The sequence below is a fragment of the Sorex araneus genome, chromosome 3, assembly GCF_027595985.1.
Source record: "Sorex araneus isolate mSorAra2 chromosome 3, mSorAra2.pri, whole genome shotgun sequence".
In the NCBI taxonomy this organism is placed as follows: domain Eukaryota; kingdom Metazoa; phylum Chordata; class Mammalia; order Eulipotyphla; family Soricidae; genus Sorex; species Sorex araneus.
In genome coordinates this window covers 31,089,285-31,101,466 of record NC_073304.1, presented here as the reverse complement: position 1 = coordinate 31,101,466, position 12,182 = coordinate 31,089,285, and the positions used below count along the sequence as shown (strand labels likewise).

At 58.0% G+C, this 12,182-nt stretch overlaps 1 protein-coding gene across 1 annotated transcript in view; it reads left to right on the top strand.

Moving 5' to 3' along the window:
* GALNT16 (polypeptide N-acetylgalactosaminyltransferase 16) overlaps positions 1 to 11,815 on the top strand; it is a 94,223-nt gene extending 82,408 nt beyond the window's left edge. The window contains exons 14-16 of the mRNA XM_055130956.1: positions 5,221 to 5,353; positions 6,232 to 6,354; positions 10,019 to 11,815. Of these exons, the coding sequence (XP_054986931.1) occupies positions 5,221 to 5,353; positions 6,232 to 6,354; positions 10,019 to 10,156 (394 nt within the window). The 3' untranslated portion in view covers positions 10,157 to 11,815. The remainder of the gene's footprint in view (positions 1 to 5,220; positions 5,354 to 6,231; positions 6,355 to 10,018) is intronic.
* Positions 11,816 to 12,182: the final 367 nt, after the last annotated feature.

Here is a 12,182-nt window from a genome sequence, read left to right as displayed (position 1 = left end):
AATAGTTTAAGCATAACGCCTGTGAAGGAATATGGGAAATGTTTGCTGTTGCAAATGAGGAGGCAAATACCAGTGGCACCGTGCCCCGCCGTGCAGCAGCAGTGACTCTGTGTGCTAAGAGTGCTACAAAAAGTAAATTCTAATGGCTGCACGGAGCAGCCCCCTCTTCCTGGCTTCAGAAGGCTTTGCAGGGCTGGAGAGTTGTTTCTGTGGGCTGGATGCATGCTTTGCTGGCGGAAGACCCAGGTTACTCCCTGGCATGGCATAGTCCCCCCTCCAGGCACTGCCAGGAGTGATCCACCCTCCCTCCCAACCCCCCCCCCCACACACACACATACCTTTTTCATGCCTTAGCTTCAACCACATGACATTTCTTTTCCTCCTTCGGGACGCAAAAACATCTTCCCAGGAAGCCTGCCCGGGACACTACATTGGCAGTGACTCCCCCTGGTCCCCTGCTTCCTCCCTCCATCCACCTCCTCATCCATCACCCAGCACAGCAGTTTCCCTGCAGACAGGAGGCTGAAACCACTAAGGCACCATCAAAGTGGCGTGGCCAGATCAGTCGGTTGCTGTCTCCGTGCTCAGAGGGGTTACCTGTCTCATTCATCGCTTTATCCCCAACACCCATGGGCAGGCAATAAATATCTCTGACCAAATAAACTACGTAGTCAATAGGCCTCAGTAATCACTTCAGAATCTGCTTTCCCCTTCTGTAGCTGCCCACCCTGGAGGACAGGCCATCTCCCTGCTGCCTGCTTTCTCTAAGGGCTGGTGCGTGGCCTCCAGAACATTCGCCCCACCCCTCGGAGCCTGCTTGTCCTCGAAGGAAGCGGATCTTTGTCCTTTGAGGACAGATTTCAGTTTTGGAGAACAGCCATGGTTAGGTTCCAGCCAAGACCAGTGAACAAGCTGGCTGATTAACCCAGATAATATAATCCTGGCTCCAAACACAGTGTGACAAGATGAAAACAAGAATAAAGGGACTCTGGGAGCAATTGCCAAGGGATTGTAAACAGTGACATCACGGCAACATCCTTAGGAGAGCGTGAGCTGCCTGATCTGACAGCTGTATAAAAAAAAGAAATAGTCTCCTAAAATGATAGATTTTAATGGGACAGGTCATTCAAATGTGGCTTTGCGGGGGGAGTACTTGGAGCTTTGTCCCAGCACAGGGCTTGAGGGTCACTCCCAGCAGTGCTGAGGGGACCGTGGGGTGCTAGGCCCTAAACCCAGGGCCCTGGCAAGCCAAGTATTGCTTTTCGCCTCCTCGCTATCTCCCTGAAGCATCGCCTACATCGCTTCTCAGGAGCAAGCCATTGTTGTACATTCTACCGGCTCAAACAGGTTTCCGATGGAGTCATAGGCTGTAGGTTTCCCGCAGGAGTGGGGAGGCCTGGCAAAGTGCCGTCTCTGTCACCGCCCAGTCCCCACACAGTGTCCCAAGAGGCAGGAGGGTCCTCAGGGCCCACCACAAGACAGGGGAGTGACGGAACCAGCTGCGTGAAATGAGGAGCATAAGTCACTTTCTGTTCCCTTTCTCACGGTGAGGAAGTTGAAAGAAACGGAGTTTTATTTATTGTTAAGGGAGGACATGCAAATCTCATCCCCACCCAGATCCCTCTTCCAGTCGCTCCTCCTCCAAGTTCTGCCTCAGTTCTCAGGGTAAAAGGAACAGGGAGGCTAGAGCAATAGCACAGCGGGTAGGGCGCTTGCCTTGCACCCACCTGACAAGGGTTCGATTCTCAGCATCCCATATGGTCCCCTGAGCACCACCAGGGGTAATTCCTGAGTGCAGAGCCAGGAGTGACCCCTGTGCATTGCCAGGTGTGACCCAAAAAGTCAAAAAAAAAAAAACAAACAGGGATAATCCAAGGCTTGGGGCAGGAAGGAGATCTTTATTTATTTATTTTTGGCTTTTGGGGTCATATTGGCAATGCTCAGGGGTCAGTCCTGGCTCTGCACTCAGAAATCACTCCTGGCGGTGCTCAGGAGACCATATGGGATGCCAGGGCCGGAACCCGGGTCAGCCGTGTGCAAGGCAAACGTCCTGCCCGCTGTACTATTGCTCCGGCCCCAGAAAGGAGATCTTTAGGCTCAAATGACACCCGTTTTCCTCCAGACAGGGACCACTGCTACTTGGCCCACACTTACAGATAAGTTCTGTGGCAGGGAAAGTGAGGAGGCTGAAGGAAACGACCCTTCACTTTCCTAGGTCTGTCAGCAGTCCTGCCACGATTCTGCGCCTTATCCAGGTCAGCGTTCCGCGGCAGCCCCCGGCCATTGCCAACACGTGCCTGTGTTTCAGGACGGGCAGGAACAGTTGTGCAGGTTGAGCACTGCAGAAGCCCACCACGTGTCTGAGAGTGCTAGGTAGTAAGTGCTTCTGACCACGATTCCTGGCAGATGGAAGTAAACAGCTTCTTCTGATAAAAAACCAGCATGTTGTGATGATATTCTAACAGAGGGCAAGCCAAGTGTCTTGAAGGGAGGGTGCCTAGTGCGTGTGCCGACAGAGAGACCCAGTACAGGCAGCCCAGCTTGGAGGAGACCCAGGGAGGAGGAAGCAGATGCAGACGTGAGGGGGGCTGTGGGCACAAAGGACATGTGAACGGGGCTCCGCCCGGGAGGGTAGAAGGGTGGTCACAACCCCCACCCTACGCAGCTGCAGTGTCGCTGCCATGCAGACCACCCCTCCCCCCACCCAGGCTCACAAATGGTCTAGTGCAGGCGCCGCGTGGGCTCACGCAGGCCCTTCCCACCAGGGCGCCTCCTGGAAGCTGAGCACCTTGACATCTCCCTAGGCAACAGAGGGGAGGAAGAGGAAGAGAGTGGGCGTGTCTGGAGCGATTCTCGATTCTCGGGCCTTGTTCTCGAGAGGCCCCAGCTGGCATCTCGTCTCCATCTGTACGGGTGGAAATGGAGCACAGCGTCCTGGGTGGGGAGGAAGCTGAGTGGGTGGAGCCGTTCCCTCCCGACGACGTCCTTGCACCCAGCCAGGGTGGCACACTTCAATCCTACAGGGTGGGCCGGGCCCGGTAAGGCCAATCAATCAAGTGGGTGGGGATGAGCCAGCGGCAGCAGAGGCGAGCCGGGCTGATTGGCTTACAGACGCCACCCAGGGTCTCCGCAGCTCTCCTGCCCAAGCGAAAGTCGAAAGTCGGATCTGGCTGATTTTATTTTTTTTTCTTTCAAGACAAGCTGGATTCAGATGTCTTTGTGTTGCCTTGCAAATTTCATCTATTCAAATATTGACTCCTTTAAAGCCCTAACAGCCACCGACCACAGATCAGACAGAAGCTATCCAGGGCAGGGGCAGCTTGGGAGGGGGCGGTGGGGGGCGCGGCAAAAGTTTGCACCCTCTGCTCTAGAACTGAACGACCTCTCAGGGATGGGGAGGAATGGAGACAGTCTAGAGGAGCTGGCATTGCTGCCAGGAGCAGGAGAGAGAAAGTGAGAGGGTCTGCCGAAGGCTTCAAGACAGCAGGTTGGTTCTGGGGTCTGGGGCATCCAGAGGAGGAAGGAAGCTGAGGAAGGAAGCCCAGTTTGGTGACAGCATTGTCCACTCCGTCGGAGCAGAGACATTACACTGCTCCCCCCGGCCCCCTGCCCCCGTGCACCTCGTTCTCTTCCTGACAGAGGTAACAGGAAGCAAATAAGATTATATACAGGACGCCAGAGAGATCACTCAGGGGCTAAGGCACAAGCTGCCGTGCGTACAGCTGATCCCAATTGGATGCCCAGCCCTGATCAGCCAAGAATTGCCAGCAGAGGCCCCAGGCCTCCTGAGTTCTGCTGGGAACACACACACACACACACACACACACACACACACACACACACACACACACACACACACACACACACACACACACACACACACACACACACACGATTAGGTACAGGATCAGCACACACACACACACATACACACACACACCCCGATTAAGTACAGGATCAACACACACACACACACACACACACACACACACACACACCCCGATTAGGTACAGGATCAGCACACACACACACACACACACACACACACACACACACACACCCCGATTAGGTACAGGATCAGCACACACACACACACACACATACACAACACACACACACGTAAGTAAGGATCAGCATCTAAATCCTCTTGCTTCATGCCTGTGGGCTGGGGGTCAGTAGTCCCCTAGATCTGAAACGGTGTGTCTGTGTCACTGTGTGTGCTTGAGCATGTTTCCCTGTGCATATGGCTTCAGCAACTCAATATTTTGAAATATGCCTGCTCAGCCTCACAGCTTGTTGGGAGTGCTTCCCCACAGCACCACATATCCTTTCAGAGTCGCGTTTAATGACGAACAGGTTTCCCATCCTACAGATGAGTCAGACTCTGTGCGGTCCACTCTCTATACTTAGATATTAGGGATCTCCAGTGTGTCCACCTAAGAGACTGCTCTGAGCGGATTCTCTGTTCAACCAAATCTCTCCTTTCAGCCATCCTTGTTGCTAAGTATTCGAGGTTCCCTGATGTGGATTGTTTGGGCAAAGGGGTTCACATTCTTGGGTCTTCGTTATACAGGGCCAGTGTATGATGAGACAATAGAACCCCACACCCATTGCCAAGTGCACATTGTCACTTAAAATTTAAAGCACACACACTTAGGAAGAGATAGTTGCAGCAGGTAGGGTGTTTGCCCTGCACGCGGCTGACCTGGGTTCAATCCCTGGCACCCCACATGGTCCTCCAAACCCTGCCAGGAGGGAGTGATCCCTGAGCACAGCCAGGTGTGGTCCCCAAACCAAAAATAAACAAAACGCAGGCCTTTATATGGTGAACACACAGTGGTGAGGCTGGGATATGTTTCTCTCATCACAAGTGAGATGAAGCAGTTTCAGATTTGTCTGTTTCCGATCAGCATCTTCAGAGGGGTCCCACGTCAGCTTCCCCCGTCTTCCCAGGCCTCCCTCCCCCCCCCTCTCTCTCTCATGATCTGGACCCTGCATTTCTGACTGAGCTCGCACTGCAGTGGCCCCCACGTCGGGCCCTCGGCACAGTTCCTGGGGCTCCTGAATCTGCACGGAGCCCAGGGGGCTGAGCTGAGTCCCAGCCTTCCTAGAGGGGCCCCACTCCCTCCCCTGTCCCCCCAGTGCCTATCCCTGGAGATTCAGTGCCCCCAGGGTGCTGCCTAGGGCAGAGGCAAGCCTGACCCTGTCCTTCCCCCTCAGCATCCCGGTCAAGGAAGTGCTCCCCGGCATCTTTAAGCAGGGCGTGAATTGCTTAGAATCCCAGGGCCAGGACAACTTCCAGCTCGGAATGGGGCCCTGCAGAGGGAGTGCCAAGAACCCCCCAGCGTCCCAGGTAAGTGACCCAGGACCTCAGGGTCTGGCCTGGGCGTGGGGGAGGAGCTGGGGCTGGGGGTGGTGGCAGGGCAACACAGGCTTTCTCTGCTCAGTCTCCCCCTCTCTGTGTCTGCACCCCCACAACCAGCCGCCTTCGCAGGGACCCTGCACACGGCCCATCACATGTCACGACGTCTTGGACCAACTCCTGCCACCTCCCAGCCTATCACGCCAGGTCCCAGCGGCACCCCACACCCCGCTGTCTCTTGGCAGAGAGAAAGTGTGCGGACAAGCCCACTTTACTCGTAGGCAGGGCTGGGGGCTGAGAAGCCGTCACGTTTGGTCCTTTTCCTACTTTCAGCACACATCTCCCATCCTGAACTATCCCCCAAACCATCATTGACTCAGTGATCCCTTCTCTATTCCAGCTGCCTTCTCCCTCCCCCAGCTCCTGAGACAGGCTTCCAACTACGGGGCCATGTTCCTGGCCCTTGTGTCTCCTGTCCTTGGGTGTCAGTCTTATATTATGTTTTTTTTATATTTCACAAATGTCATTCTACGTCTGTCCCTCTCTTTCTGACTCATTTCACTTAGCACGATATGCTCTATGACCATCCCCTTATAAGCAAATTTCATAACTTCATCTTTCCTCACATCTGTATTCCATTGTGTAGGTGGACTCTTTAACTAGTCGTCTGGTCCCCAACAACCTTTCATCATGAGAAACTTCAGAGAAAAGCAACGTCCAGTGAAACCCCACACTGGCCCTCGCCCCCCACCTCACCTTCTTTATAGGAACTTCTGCCCCACCATGGCCTCCTTGGGTGTGGTCGTGTCCTTTCTCCCGGTCCACACCCCGAGCCTTCTCATGCCGCCCTCCTGGCCCCTGTCTCGCAGGCCTGGCTGTTCAGCGAGCATCTCATCCAGCAGCAGGGCAAGTGCCTCACGGCCGCCTCCAGCTCAGATCCCCAGGACGCCCCGGTCACGCTGCAGACGTGCAACCCGAGGGAAGGCAAGCAGGTGAGCACCTCGGGGAGGGGCAGGGGGGCCCCCTCCACTGAGACTCAGGTGAGTCATGCCTGCAGGCCTGGGAGCTCCATGAGGGCAGGCACTGCCGGTGTCCACACTCTCGGGGACAGAGCCACGGCACACTGCCCCATGAGAGCCTGTGGGCACAGTCTTAGGAGGTGAGCTTGGGCCAGGCCATCCTCCCGGCCATCAGGGATGGGGCCCGAGAATTGGGCTTGCTTTAGGAGCCAGGAAACCGAGTCAGCGTAGCAACTCACACACGGGTCATGTCCAGGCTTTGCGTGTGGCGGCTCCAGGTTCCATCCCCAGTACCACCGTGACCTCCAGGCACTGCTAGGAGGGGCCCCCCAGCACTGAGCTAGGTGTAGCTCCTGAATACAACTGCGGCTTGGCCCCCCAAACAAACAAACAAACAAAGAAACAAAACACCATATCAGATCCCACAGCTGGGAAGGGCGTGGAGCTGGGATCCAAACTCAGGCTTTTGCAGTTCCTAAGTTCGCAGTGTTAACCCGGAAAGTTGTCGATGTGTGGTGAGTCTTTCTGTCTCTTTTCAAGTTGGAGGTGGGGGAGCTTGGGCCACCAGGTCTGTGCTTAGGGGCTACCCATTCCTCTGTGCTCAGGGCTCACTCCTGGTGGTGCTCGGGTGACCATGTGTGGTGCTGGGGATTGAGCCAGGGCCAGTGGCATGCAAGGCAGACGTCTTACTCACTGGACTATTGCTCCAGACCCTGCTTATGGAAAACGTTTGGCCTCTCTAACTATGTGCAGCCTGGCAGGATATCCCCGAAGCTTTCAGTGGCAGTGCTGGGGGCTGCCAGTGCCGAGATGAAACTCAGGGTCTCCTGCATCCCTGGCGTATGCTCAACCCTTTGGGGGTCTATCCCAGGTCTAAGCATTTCCTGACAACTGGCCGACAGGGGAAACTGAGGTCAGAATACGTTCTCAGCTGGCATGCAGCCCCATCTGAAATTATCTGTTTTTTCTTTCTACACACACACACACACACACACACACACACACACACACACACACACACACACACACTGCCACCTGCCACCCTGCCTCTGTACATCCCAGGACATGGACAGGCCACCAGGTGCATCAGTGACATGAGCTCAGAGATGTCCCACTGGCCCAGAAGAGTCAGCCCAGCCCATCCTATGCAGGCATCACTCCGGCTCCTGCTAGGCCCGCCCCTGTGGGGGCAGTGCCAGGGTGAGAAGAAGGGCACCAGGCTCTCCAGGTTGGGCGTTCCTTTCACCCCTTCTCTCGTTCTCCCACGCCAGCTCTATCCTTTGGGGTCACTGGCAGTTTACAGTTCCATTCTGGGCTGCTGCCTCGATGTGTGTGTGTGTGTGTGTGTGTGTGTGTGTGTGTGTGTGTGTGTGTAAGAGTGTGTCTGAGAGGCTGAGGTGACAGACCCTCCCTGCCAGGCCAGCCAGCTGCCCCGGAAGCCCTCTCTAACTGAGGGGTGAAGCTGGCTCTGCCTGCCCTGAGCCGCCAGCCCTTTGCCCCCGGCCTACTGAGGGGGTAGGAATCCCCCTCGGCCACTTTCCTTCTGTTCCTACAAGTCCTGCCAGGCCCCCGGAAGCACACGCTGGGTGTCTGTGCCTCTCTTCTCCCAAGGGGGCAGGGCAAGCCGTCCTCCTGCTGCCAGAGACCTCCTGCCTTGGGTCCCCCTTCTGGCCTCACTCCCAAAGCTGGTGGTGTCGGGAACCCCAGAGATTTCTTTGCCCGAGGGCCGGGGACGATAAGGTTAGTGGCTCACCCCCTCCCGCCCCTGCAGCCTCCCTTTTATAAAATGGAAGGTTGGCCCAGAACGATAGTATAGCAGGTAGGCAGGGGGCTTGCCTTGCTCACAGCAAACTGGGTTCTACCCCTGGCACCCCATATGGTCCCCCAACTCCTGCCAGGAGTGATCCCTGAGCCCAGAGCCAGGAATCAGCCCTGAGCACTGCCAGGTATAGCCCACAAAATAAATAAATAAATAAATAAATAAACAAAATGCAGTGGCGGCCGCCTTCCGGTCTGCCTGGCAGGGAAGCTGTGCACGCTGAGAGTGCAGTGGGGCAGGTGCCGGAGAGCAGCTGTTCCTCTGAGCAGCGAGGGGTCCAGTGGCCACAGAGGGCATGTGAGTCCTGCACCGGGCCAGCCCCTCTTCCCTCTCCATGATGGGGTCATTAGTTCATTCCTCCATGCATCCATTCTTCACCAAAGGGGCCTAGGACAGCAGGTAGTGCGCTTGCCTTGCAGGTGGCCGACCCGAGTTCAGTCCCCAGCACCCCCTGTGTAGGCCCCCGAACCTCACCAAGAGTGATCCCTGAACACAGAGCCAGGACAGCCCCTGTGTACCAAGGGGTGGTCCCAACCCCAGACCACCAAAATAAAACTGAATGGTGTGTGTGTGTGTGTGTGTGTGTGTGTGTGTGTGTGTGTGTGTGTGTGTGTATGGGATGAGGTGGGGGGTGTCTCACTGGTGCCAAGGACTGTGCAGATCTTGTTGGCTGCTGGATAAAGAAAGGACACACACTGTGTACCTGTGCCACATACAGCCTAGTGGGGGGCAGGGGGGAAGTAGGATGGTGTCTGATGCTCATCATGCAAAGGACCAGGAGCTGGGGCCACGTGGGCACAGGTGTAGCCCAAGGGAGGCCCTGTGACCCTCTCCTAGATCTCCTGGGGATGACGGTCCCCTCCACTGCCCCCAGCGAGGCTTGGCCAGCTTTTGGCGGATGGCAGGTCCATATCAGGAGCTTCTAAGAGCAGCACCGCGCACCAGGTGCTCTGAGCTCTACCCCTGAACTTCAGGTCAGGCGTCCCCCAGTGCTGGGGACAGAGACTGGTTCTAAGCCCCACATCACATAGCTCTGCACTGCTCAGGGGCATCCAGATGCCACTTCCAACCTTCACCCTGTGTCACACCCCAAGGTAGCTCCTCTGCTGCCCGCCCGCCTGCACCCAGACACCCCCTTCCTCCGGCTGCTACAGCAGAACCTGATCCTGCCCCCCCCCCCGCTGCCCCTCCCCCGTCTAAACCTCCAGGCTCCAGCCAGCAGGGCAGCAGGAAGACAGGGGGATGGAGAGCAAGAGGAGATGGGTGCCCGGGAGAGAGAGAGCCCAGCGAAGACGCTGAGGGGCCTCCCGGGCCGTTATCGGCCATGCTCTTGGGGGTGAGGGATGGGTGGAGGCCAGGATCCGGCATGTGCCTGCACCTCTAGAGCCGGTGCTCAGTCTTTGGACCTCAGCCACATTCAGACAAATGTTGGGCAGGCAGACAAGAGGTGTTTCTGGGTCCGACTCATCCTGCAGGCCTCTGAGCTGGACAAACAGCTTCCCGCCTAGCTTGACGAGAAGCGAGACTGGGCTGGGGCGTCTCGTGGATGGACCACGGGGTGAGTGGGGTGGGGGGGGGCGTGTCAGGAGTGCACAGGGCTTTTGTCATCCTGTGCCATAAAGGGATGCCCATTCTTTTTTTTTTTTTTTTTTTTTAAGGAGAGCACACAGGCAGTGCTTAGTGGAGGAGGGGCTGCCCCCAGTCCTGGCAGTGCCCGTTCGGGGAATTGAGCAAAGTGTGCACTCAGCTCCCTGAGCCTGCTGGCCCCACGTGCCCTAACCAGCCCCCCTCTCCCCATTCCCACCCTCTCCTCCGCAGAGATGGCGGCGGAAAGCTTCCTCCATCCAGCATTCCGTCAGCGGCCTCTGCCTGGAGGTGAAGTCGGACCAGCTAGTGACCAGCAAGTGCCAGGCCGACGCCCCTGGGCAGCAGTGGCAGTTGTTGCCCCATACCTGATGGCAGCCCCGGGGCCTCCTGTACCTTTTGCATGAGACTTGGGGGACCGGAAGGGGTTAGGGTGGGAGAGTGTAAAGCGGGCCCTTTCCATCGCCTCACATTTCTGCCGGGATCATCAGCCAACACCCCGCCATGATGTGATTGTCCAAAGTCTGCACAGGGAGGGCGTCCCCCACCCCACCCCAGGCCGGACGGACAGATGCTGAATCGCCGAGAGGCAGAGACTGAGCCTTCGCCCCCTCCTGGGGACCTCCCTGGGGGGCGGGGGGTGGGAGGTTGGGGTGGGGCAGGAGGAGGGGGCCAGGGCAAGGTGTGGGGGGCAAGAATGAGGGGCTCAGGCCACTCCCTGGCAGGTGCTGGATGGGGCGCAGGAAGGATGGAATCGAGGCCACAGCACGGGCAGTTGGCAGCAGGCTGTGAAGGGGAGAGCCCCCACTTTATGAGCCCGAGGCTGCCACAGGACACGGCTTATGAAGCACCTCTGTTCGGCCACGTGTCCGGCCAAGACCTCTCCCTTGGACCTCAGTGACCAGCCAGGCGACCCCTGTGCCCCGCTGGGCAACCCCATCCTGCTCTGAAGTTTCCACTCCTGCTACTCAAAGCCTCTGTACAAACTGCATCCCTTAAGGGGCCAGGGGGCCCCTAAGAACCTGAAGCCCCAAACCCTCCCCCCCACCCCACGTCATGGAGGGCCACATCCTCCCACCCAGGCCTTACCCACCCTGCCCCACTGCCGGAGGAGGCGCTTGAGTCCCACAGGGCCGGAAGCTGCCCAGGGGCCCCTGTCAGTGTCCCCCGCTCTGTCTGCTCTCCGCCCCTGGGCCTCTGCTCCGACGCCGAAGCCTTATCCTGGAGCTGCTTCTGTGGCCTCAGCCACCCCCAGCACCACCCTCGGTCAGGCCATGTGGTACCAGAACCCCCGGGGGATGGGGGGGTCCCTTCCCAAAGCAAACCAGCCAACGGTGGCCACACTGCCCCAGGAGCCCCCAGGCCTCATCACGAGGGTATACTGATCCCCTGGCGAGCTCATGGATTCTAGAAGGCCCGGGAGCCTCCTGCGCTGCCCCCTGCTGCCCCCCACCTATATTGCATGTGTGTGCATAGATGCATTTTCCTCGGAAAGAGAGGCCCCTGGCTTGCCCCAGCATCTTCCAGCTTCTTCCCGGTCCCCGGGGGTCTTGGGCCTCGGCTCTGAGCCAAGCTGCCGGGTCTCTCCCTGTCCCCACTGTGCCTAAACCACCACCTCGGCGCCCTCCACGTGGCCTTTGTGGGGGGAGGGGGGCACACGCTCTGCCCGGAGATTTCTTCACTGGTTTCCTGCCCCTCCGGGTCTCCTGCTGTCCTTCACCTCCCGGGGCCCCAGTGCTCACCGCCCCCCGGCCCCCCACTACCACCACACTTCTCCCCTGCTCTGTCGTGACCTCTCAGCCACGGCCACCTCCAGCGTGCGTGTCCACGGGGGCGACGGCGGGGGGCCCTACAGGGAGGGGGCTAGGACTCGATCGCCGAATGTAGGAGGGCGGGCAGGCAGCCCACGAGCGCCGTGGCTCTCAGCCCTGTTCTGGTTCTGCTTTTCCTCTTTCTTGACCAAAGCATGTGCTACTCGCTGTTCGTGAGGACCTGTCTGCAAACGTGCCGGAATAAATCTCTTCACCCTGAGCCGTGTGCGAGGCCTCCCTTCCCTTCCCGCCCGAGCCGCCCCCTGCCCAGCCCGGCGGGAGTTGGGGCTTCTCTTCTTCCAACGTGGGGCTGAACCCCCGAAGGTGGCATGCTTTCCTGCACCCCATGTCGTGCTTCTTGGCCCCCATCCCCATGGCAACCTAGGGCCCTGGCTATGAAGGTAGTGGAAAGAGCACAAAGGTGGGGCTGGGGGCTCAGTCTTCCTGGGGGGAGAAACTGCAGACGGGTCCTCAGAGCCTCAAAGGAGGGGGGACTCCTGCCCTGTTCAGGCGCAGCCACACAGCCTGTGTTTTCTGGGACACTGGTGGAAACCCCCAAACACACCCGAAACTGAGCCCAACAGCAG